Here is a 10,247-nt window from a genome sequence, read left to right on the forward strand (position 1 = left end):
AAAAAACTTGAAAGTCTCTTCAGCTTGTGTTAACAACAGACCTTATTTCAGGCATCTAACCAAAAACCCATTGACTTCCAGATGAGGAAACTGCTTATTTATTTGTTTACAGTTTAAAAGGACTCATCCCTGCAAATATATACAGTAAGTTATACTAATGTCACTAAGAAGTCTCTCCCCATCTTCCTCTCCCTTTCAGCTCCCTCTCCAGTGTCATCCATCCTGGCCACCGACGTCACCAGGCACAGTTTGTCGTTGTCGTGGCAACAGCCAGATCGACCCAACGGGGTCATCCTAGAATACGAGGTCAAGTTCTATGAAAAGGTGAGGCGCCGGCAGGTTAATGCAGCTCAGGCAGCTGTCTGGAATGCCAATACGTTGGCACGCTGTTTGTATTTCGCTGATGGTTACGATGGATTTGCAGTCAGGCATTGAAAAGAGGCCCCCTTTTTTGTCCCATCTAATCAGGATCAGAAAGAGAGGTCCTACCGCATAATGAGGACCTTCTCTCGGAGCGTGGATGTCACGGGTCTCAACCCCCTCACTGTGTACGTGTTCCATGTGCGTGCCCGCACAGCTGCTGGATACGGAGAGTTCAGCAACCCCTTTGAATTCGCCACCAATTCAGGTACACTGACAATAATGTTCAGAAGTTTTAGAGGATGCATTAAAGTTTATTGTGACGGAGTTTACAACTTTCTGGTTGGTGACCTGTGTGTCCTCTGTTGTTAGATCCGTTCCCTCTGATTGGAGAAGGAGTGAACTCAGCCTTCCTGCTGCTGTCTGTCAGCGGGGTCGGAATTTTACTGCTGATATCTGCAGCTGTCTTCATCATTAGCCGCAGGTACACACACACACACACACACACACATATGCATCCACGCAGACCTGGCATGCACACCTATGGGCTTGTTAGGTTGGCTAGAAGTTTCCCATCAGTGCATCACTGACGTCAACATGAGTGCCGCCGCTACCTTAACTACTGCTTTTGACCAATCTTCCACAATGCACACAGACAACACACACAACTCCTCTGCTATTGTGTGGCTTAATAATGTGTGTGTGTGCGTGTGTGTGTGTGTGTGTGGTTGTGTGTGTTACCTGAAGCTTTTAAAGGGGATTAGAGTGGAGACAGTGATAATCCCTTTGTCCCTGACTTGTCATTACTGTCTCTTCAGCAGCACAGCTTGTGTGTCAGCTTCCGTTGCACACGCACACAAACACAAGCATGCGCAAGTGTCCACAGACACACACACACACACACACACACTCACACATACACACACCTGCTCACCCACAAAGGTGTTTTTGACAGTTTCTTTGTTTAATGGAAAACACCTTTTATCTCGCGCTACCTGAGGCGGCGCCCCTCCTCCCTCTCTCCCTTAAACGCTTTCATCTACTCGCTCTGTGTCTTTCCTGCAGCCCGTTGCTCTCTGTTCTCATTGTCATCGCTTCTCTTGCGGCATATCCTGAAAAACCCGATGAATGCGCAGCTCTACTGGGAAAAAAATACACAAAGTTAAAAACAATGTGACACGTCATTGCTCTTAACTGTAGGAATCACAAAATAAAAACGTGACAAGTGAAAAGAATTGAATGCCCTGACATGTCTTTTTGTGTGTGTGTGTGTGTTAAATGTCAATCACTTGTGTCTTGTCAGGAGGAGCAAGTACAGTAAAACAAAGCAGGACTCGGAGGAGGAGAAACATCTTAACCCAGGTACTTCACACTCATATACTGTACTGTGAAAAAAAGCAGCAAGACAGATGGATGCTCATTTTTCTTCTCTTCTCTTAGATCCACCTGCACACATCTTACACACATACTGCCAACACATTTACATAACATATGCAGCAGTTACACAACTCATATTTCTCACCCTCCTCTGCATTCCTCCTTCTCCTCCCTCGTTTCCTCTCCTCTCCCGCCTCTCTGTTATGGCAGGAGTTAAAATCTACGTGGACCCGTTCACCTACGAAGACCCGGATCAGGCCATCCACGAGTTTGCGAAGGAGATTGATGTTAGCAGTATTCACATTGAGAGGGTTATTGGCATGGGTAAGGCTGGCATTAGCGCTCGCACACACACACACATACACACACACAAACCCACACACACATGCTTACTTGGCGCTGACACTGCTGTTCGCTCGATATGTGTAGGAGAGTTTGGGGAGGTGTGCAGTGGTCGGCTGCGTGTTCAGGGAAAAAGGGAGATCTATGTGGCCATCAAGAGTCTGAAGGCGGGATACTCTGACAAGCAGAGGAGGGACTTCCTGTCTGAGGCCTCGATCATGGGCCAGTTTGACCATCCAAACATCATCAGGCTGGAGGGCGTCGTGACGAGATGTAAGTTGTGAACATGGGAACTCTTAGGCCCAGACACACCAAAACGACATCAAAGAACTAGTATCGACAGTGGCCAACTGTTGTATCGCCTCGTTGCATTTGTCTCGGCCAAAATGTTGCACTTAAACACACTGCAAAGACTAAAGCCAAGGAACAACTGGCACGTATGTTCATAGGACATAACCCTCCATAGCAAAAGACGTCAAGTGTGTTCTGTGGAAAAAACTGCTATACAAATAAGATAAATAAATGAAATGTATTATTAGTTTATCAGTTGGCACATTAACAACACAACCTAATGTTAAAAGAGGATATTTACTGTGTGTTATTGGACAATAACACATAATTAAGAAACACTTCTTCTAAAGAACTTTATTGCAAAAAACATAATCTTACTTCATTTAACTTTTTTCTTTTTTTATCTCACACCTTCTTGACTTTAGTTGTTTATTTGCTAATCTGTCTTCCATTTCTTTTCGTATGCACTGAGCTGAGACGCCTATCAGAGTTATGTAATTCTGTGACAACGGAGCCTGTCGCAGAATTACATAACTCTGATTGGCTCTGTTGTGTCCAACAGCAATCAACATGCTGAATCGGCCAAAAAAAAAGATGACCTACACCTCAAAAACGAGAGCGCCAGATGCTCACCGACGGCCCGACATTTACTAACAGCCAACCATCAGCTTGGTGTGTCAGGGCCCTTAGTAATAGTAATGTTGGGGTTATGTGCATGTTTTAACTTCTTACTCTTCACCCGTTCAGGTAAACCGTTGATGATCATCACAGAATACATGGAAAATGGATCCCTGGATGCTTTTCTCCGGGTACATTTAGTTTCATTTTTCCAGTGTACTGATGTCTGAAATCACTGATAAAATGCTTTCACTCATGATGAGGGCTGCAAATAAAGATTATGTTCATTTTTAGACTAATCTGTCAGTTATTTTCTTGATTAATCAATGAGGTTATTTGGTTTATAAAATGTCAGAAAATTGTGAAAATGTTCATAACTGTTTCCTACGGAGCAAGTTAACATCTTGATGTCTTTTTTTGTCCTCAAAACAAAGTTACTCAGTTTACTCTCACAGAGGAGTTAAGAAAGCAGAAAATATCCACATTGAAGAAGCTGGAATCAGAATTCTGAATTATTTTTATTAAAAATGACCCAAACCAATTTACTGATTATTATTTTGTTGGTGATTCATTTAATATCATTTAATATTTAATCATTGCAGTTCTGCTCGTGACTGTCAGCCAGTTGTCGGTGCCCATGTTAACCTGCTCTGCTGTCTCAATCATTTTGATGTTTCAGAAACATGACGGCCAGTTCACGGTGATCCAGCTGGTCGGCATGCTGCGTGGCATCGCTTCAGGTATGAAGTACCTGTCAGAAATGAGCTACGTTCACCGAGACCTGGCAGCGCGGAACATCCTGGTCAACAGCAACCTGGTGTGTAAGGTGTCTGACTTTGGCCTGAGTCGGGTTCTGGAGGACGATCCAGAGGCTGCCTACACTACAAGGGTAAGACACACACAGATGTGACAAATACACACAAACTAGATAGAAACATATACATACAATCTGCTGTTTGTTTGTCAGTCACAATCCTTTACATTCACAGACTATTTATATGCACTTTTTAGATAAAAGCAGCCTTTGAAAACTTTTATTATTGACCATAGACCAGGGATATACAACTAACTTTACACGTGGCCCACTTTTGCAAACTTGATAGAGGGCCAGGGGCTACTTAGTAAACAAACAATAATATTTATCAGTATATATAATAATAATAAATTGCCTGTTTTCAACCTTTTAACATTTGATGTTTTCAGTCATCTTTGCAGCAGTCCCCCACAGGTCAGGTGTACACACACACACACACACACACACACACACACACACACACACACACATATGCTCTCTGGCACCTTATTTACATTGAAACTATAAAAAACATCCCAGTGTGAATCAGATGTATTTTTTTTAGAAAATGGTCAGCAGGCTGGTAGTTAAGTATCACAAATACATAGACATCAATCAAAGAATAAATCTTAGAGCTAAACTATTCAGAAAATAAAACATTTTCTCCATTCCCATTTATCTAAATGGATCAATGAGGCAATCAGTTGAGAAAAAAATCAATGAATGAAATAGAATTTTACTGCTTTTTATTTTTAGGAGGCCACTGGGACTTATCTGTCCCCTGGAGGGAAGATCCCCATCAGATGGACGGCTCCAGAGGCGATAGCCTACAGGAAGTTCACCACAGCTAGTGATGTGTGGAGTTACGGTATCGTCATGTGGGAGGTGGTTTCATACGGAGAGAGACCCTACTGGGACATGAATAACCAGGATGTGAGTAATTATACATATTATCAAACCCACGACTTTCCTTGAAGATAAAAGGGGATAAAAGGGTGAGCTCATTCCTGAGTATATTTAAAGATAAATGTCACATCAAAAAGCTGTATTATCTACATTATTATTATATAATGGAATCAGGGAATGGATGATTTAGCTCCAGAACATGGCTTACTCTCAGATATTAATATTATTACAGCCCGGGTTTTGTTTTCATAGTTTTTGGCCACAAATCCTGTTGTAAATGATGATCACACTTTACTCGTTAGCTTTATTTCTCGCTTCTGGGGAATCTCAAACAGTTATTTGGAAGTGAAAACAAAAATGACTTCACCCAAAATGTTTCTCAAGATTTTCAATTACTGTGTGAAACTGTGTGTGTACACAAGTGCGGCAGCTACAGCAGGTCAAAGTTGAACCAGAAAATAGCGCTTTAAGATCTAATGAATGTTTAGGGTTTGAGTAATTACTTCAAGATTCACCTTCATTTCATTTCCAAATGAGTGGTTTATATAATATTGTCAAAGAGGGGATTTGCTAAGAAGCCTTCTGTGTGATTGTTTCTGCCCCATGCACATTGTTGTGGAGTTACAGCCCTTTTTACACAGAGATTCTGCAATACAGCTGTAATGAGGACCCTTTATGACACCGGCTGTGCTTTTTCATACAGAACCAAACAACACTGGCATAATGCCGCCCCAATTCATGATTTTAGATCACAAGCTGCCATTCCAAAATCAAAAGAGGTGTGGCATGTAATAAGGTTCAAGGGAGATATTTTTTGTCATTTTTTAAAATGTAGATTAAAAAATGAAATAAAAATGTGCCCCTAAAATCCTGTTGCATCTTTTGGCGTCGAAGGAGGACTTTAGGAGTCTCACAGCCTGGGGAAAGAAGCTGCTCTGTAGTCTGGTGGTTCTGCAGCAGATACGTCTGTATCTTTTTCCAGATGGCAGCAGAGTGAACAGATGTTTGTTGGGGTGGCTGCTGTCTTTCAGTATCTTTTGGGCTATGTGCAGACACCTCACTTCAGCGTCACTGATGCTCTGTAGATGGGAACCGGTGATGTTCTGGGAAATTTAAATCACCCGCTGTCAAGCCTTCCTGTTTTGGGCCGTGCACAAACCATGCCAGTTTGAGATGTTTCCGGTCAGTTCGCTTTCTATTGCTCCTCTGCAGAAGTTAATCAGGATCTTGCTCTGGAGCTTAGCCTTCCTAAGTTTCCGTAGGAATCAGAGCCCTTTTTGTGCTTTTTTTACCTGGGTGTCGATGTGTGATGACAGCACTGACAGGTTCTCAGTGATAGTGATTCCAGGGAACTTATAGCTGTTCACCTGCTTCCCTCTTTGAAAAATAAACAATCAGCTCCTTGGTTTTACTGACGTTGAGCAGTAGGTTGTTCTCTGTACACCAATCTGCAAAAATTGATTTCCTCCCAGTATGAACTCTCATCGTTGTTTATAACACAGCAGCATCGGCCTCTAGTGTCATTAAACATACACTTGGGGCCGCGCTTTCTAAACAATAATAATTCACCGTGCCTGCTATCTGTCGATTGATCTTGTCCTCTCTTTGGAGTGTGAGGAGCTCCCAGATCTCATTGTTTACTCAATTTGTGGACATTTTCGGCAGCTGTTTTTTTTTCTTTGAATTAGCTGATGGTGGGTCGCACATATAACACGTTGTCAAGATGTCACCCCTGTCCTGTACTGCCAGCTCACACTTTTTACACTGGCATCATTTTGGTGCTGTTTATACCTCCGCTGCCGTTTCAGAAGTGAGAAAACTCTTCTGAAGCAGCGAGGCGGAATAACAGTCATTATTCCTGCCTTGAACAGCAAGGTTAAAAGGGACTTGTGTTTATCAGATTTTAGCAATTAAGTTAGTGTGTAGAATGTTATTGTGACTGAAGGGGAGGATGGCCAAAAGTATGAATATAACACTCATCTCACTCGCTAAGCCAAGTTTCTTGTCGTTCACTATAGTAAAAAAACTGACCACCAACATAAACATGAATTGCAATTTCCCTGTAACATAATATGTGTGCTGTGAGAAAGTCAAATTAAAACTTTTAATTTAGTAAAGTCTATAAATTTGACTTAAATTAACTCAATCTAAAAAGATCAATAAATGGAAGAGGCGCCACTTCTTTTGGATGTTTTAAGAGAGGACTTCTGGAGGGAAATAAACTGTCCTCTGTGTGACGTACTGAACACTGACCCAGTGTCTTTGACCTCTGCACCATTTTAAAATGGTAAATTCTGCTTTTAAATAATCCACAGAGAGGGCAGCAAGCCAAGATTATGCTCCTCAGTCACAGGACATTTTATTGAAGATACGTATTTAGACTTAATAAAAAATGACGAGAAAATACAGCTTAGCCTCAGCCCTCAACCAAGCACACACTATATATATACATTTAGGGGTGATTAAGTTGTTCTGAACAGTTTCTGAGATCTGAGGGGAAAATCCTATTTCAGAGCAAATTTGCAATCACTTTGCTATCAAAGCTTGTTAAGTTTGAGTAGGTCAAAGAGGCAGTCTGGCATATGGAAATCTTCAGACATGATTGATATCATCTGCAGCACAGTTGTAGTCTAAGAAAACTTTCCTGATGAGCCATTCTCTAGACACTTTATCCATTTTATTTACTTTATTTTTTTAAAGAGCAAATTAGTACATGCTGAGATGCTTTTCTGTTATTATTGTTTTTTTTAGCCTCAGCTTATTTGTTTTAGTGAAACACTATCTCACAACCAAATACAACTGAAGCATCTTTAAACCTCATTTTGTAAGCTGTTACTCAGTGCCATACCACATACTGAGACATTTTTGAATATGTAATATTTTCATGTAAGAAAATTGACTGATCTGGCCTGCTCATTAGCACAGACAGCATTTGTTGCTGCAGCAGAAGTTGTTACACACAGCTCGTGGAGGCAACTATGCATATGGCGATGGTGCAAGTTTGCCGAAATGAAAACAAAATATAGGCTAAAGAAAAACAAGACACAGCTAACTCTCTGACCTCATGGCAACATTATACTTCCTTCTTACAGTCCCCAGAGCCCGGAAACAGTAGGTCCAAAACTTGGAGCATAATTATCCCCCAGATAGGAGTAAGACCAGGCATTATGATAGGAATTACAGAAAACATTAATGTGAACTTTTTCTTTATGTACTGTATTATTATTTTTGACAGCACTGACACTCAAAAGGCACAGTTGTCTTAGTTTTGTCTGAGCGGGGGCCCACAGTGTCAGATTTTGAAAACCTCTGATGAACAGTATTGTCCCCACAGTATTATGTACAAAGGAAATTGAAGAACTGCTAACAGCTGGAAAAAAATATAATAAATTGCAGTTTGGTGGTGAGACAGCTCTGGAAACATCAGAGAAGTAATAGATCTTCAGCAAAAGGTTTTGATTTCTCTTTTTGTGAAATTTAACTGGCAGTGGCGTTTCAGAGTGGCAGTTTGATTGAAGTCTTTTCCTGTACAAAACCGTAAGTTAATGTTATTGTATACCAACTGTAAACAAGTCCCAAACTGACAAGTCCCAAGCAAGCAGCAACCTCAGGCTAAAAAATAAAACCAGTGCGAAAGTGCCAAAAACAGATCCTCCGATGGATCAGATCCTCTAAAGAGAGTCGATCCCCAAAGACATCCATGTTAAAATGCCCAAATTTACAACAAGTTTGCAGCTTGGGACAAAAACACTGTTTTGATCTTTAGAACTAATGTTCCCATTCGTGAAAACTCTCCTGTTAAAATATTTACTAAGGTTTAAAGTTAAGTGTGAATAATTATTGGCGGGTTGCTTTGAGCGTGTCCTCAGGCTCTCAGTCAGATCTCGCTCCTCCACAACTCCACTCTCTCGTCCAGTATGGTCACTTTGGCTCCAAAAATCAAAGATGGCGCACAATGACTGCATCCATTACATTTATATTGTCTGCAGTTCCAAGTCATGTCCCATGTCCTAAACTTTGAATTTTGAGTCCTAAACAAGTCCCAATTGGCTTTTTACCAAATGTAATGTCATACCTCTGGTTTAAAGTGCAATGTATGCTGTTGGTGTACATCATAGGACAAATACAGAAATCTCAGTTTGTTTCTGTGCCCCGCTACTATTTTCTCTTGTTTTATATTGTTTAACTCTGGCATCGTGTTGTAAAGTGACATTTGCTATAAACACTTGTATCAGACATTTTTTCAGACGTTTTTTTTTCTCTATCATTGTAAGCTCTTTCCATTGGATCTAGCTTGTTAAAAAAATATAACCACCTATGTCGTTCCTTTAGGTGATTAAAGCGATAGAGGAGGGCTACCGTCTGCCTGCTCCCATGGACTGTCCTATGGTGCTGCACCAGCTAATGTTAGATTGCTGGGAGAGAGAGCGAGCAGAGAGACCGTCCTTCAGCCAGATACTCAACATGCTGGATAAACTCATCCGTAACCCTGGAACTCTGCGTCGGACAGGAGGGGACAGGTATGTAAATTAAATGTAAATATAGGCCTAAAAGATGAGACAAATACATAGAGTACATACATAACCATTAAATATTCATTCAGCATTCATACTGAACTCACACCTACATGCTCTCACCCAGATGAGTGGGTGTACATGCGCTGTGCTGCTTCAGCTCTCATTGCACACGACCTCCTTCCACTTGCTCTCTCTATTTTTACAGACCCACAGCCACTATGCTGGAGTCAGGGGTGGGTTCAGAGGTGTGTGTGTCAGTCCTACCGGAGGTGTGCGTGCCTGTGTGGTCGGTGTGCGAGTGGTTGCGGTCCATCGGGCTGGAGAGGTACAGAGACACTCTGGCAGCAGCAGGATACACCAGCCTCGACAGCCTCCTGGCTCTCACACACCAGTAAGTGCACCTTCATGTGAAAATGGACTTTGGCATTTACTCTTCACATTTCTTCAACACAAACAGAATCACATTGTACTCAGCAATCAGGCGCGAGTCAAAACAACAACAGAAATTGTATAACAGTCAGAATGAGAAGCACCAGCAGCACAAACAAAATGTTTCACACAACTGCGGCGATATCATTTTTGTATCTGGCACTCTAATGTGAGCTAATGGTAAATAAACACCTCCGTCTGAGCAAAAGGAAAGTTGTCCCGACATTAAACTGCTTAAAACACGGTCTGAAGTATTACAGTCAAAATATTCATAAAGTACAAAATGTAAAAGTACTAATTATGCAGAGTGGAGCATTTCAAAATAAAATAAATTATATTTCAGAATTGTATTGATTAATGCATTCATGTGTATATTGTTTTGGTTCTTTTGCTGGGGATAATTTCAGCTACTGTCTATACTGCCAGTTAGCTTTACCTTTAATACATGATGATTTATTAGTTGATTTATATTCAGTATTAATAATGTGAACCTGCAAATTAGCTACTGACTTAGTTACCAAATAAATGTAGTGGATTAAAAAGTACAATATTTGCCTTCTAAAATATGTATATGAAGTGTTAAGTAGCATAAAATAGAAATACTCAAGTGAAGC

General features: G+C 41.1%; 1 protein-coding gene across 1 annotated transcript; it reads left to right on the forward strand.

Annotated features, from left to right (window-relative positions):
• Window positions 1-239: 239 nt before the first annotated feature.
• LOC121951192 (ephrin type-A receptor 4a-like) lies at window positions 240-9,871 on the forward strand. The gene is made up of 11 exons (XM_042497429.1): window positions 240-324; window positions 469-628; window positions 733-844; window positions 1,664-1,722; window positions 1,948-2,061; window positions 2,167-2,352; window positions 3,118-3,179; window positions 3,668-3,877; window positions 4,538-4,714; window positions 9,020-9,207; window positions 9,410-9,871. The coding sequence occupies exons 2-11, from the start codon at window positions 496-498 to the stop codon at window positions 9,597-9,599; spliced, it is 1,431 nt and encodes a 476-aa protein (XP_042353363.1). The 5' UTR covers window positions 240-324; window positions 469-495; the 3' UTR covers window positions 9,600-9,871.
• Window positions 9,872-10,247: the final 376 nt, after the last annotated feature.

This window comes from Plectropomus leopardus, chromosome 12 (genome assembly GCF_008729295.1).
Source record: "Plectropomus leopardus isolate mb chromosome 12, YSFRI_Pleo_2.0, whole genome shotgun sequence".
Lineage (NCBI taxonomy): Eukaryota > Metazoa > Chordata > Actinopteri > Perciformes > Serranidae > Plectropomus > Plectropomus leopardus.

What these genes read in the sequence shown, in the direction of transcription:
- LOC121951192 (XM_042497429.1), top strand. Translation starts at nt 496, where the DNA reads ATGAGGACCTTCTCTCGGAGCGTGGATGTCACGGGTCTCAACCCCCTC. An exon ending in TGAATTCGCCACCAATTCAG is followed by an intron (nt 629 to 732) that starts GTACACTGACAA and finishes CTCTGTTGTTAG; the next exon opens with ATCCGTTCCCTCTGATTGGA. An exon ending in AGGCTGCCTACACTACAAGG is followed by an intron (nt 3,878 to 4,537) that starts GTAAGACACACA and finishes TTTTATTTTTAG; the next exon opens with GAGGCCACTGGGACTTATCT.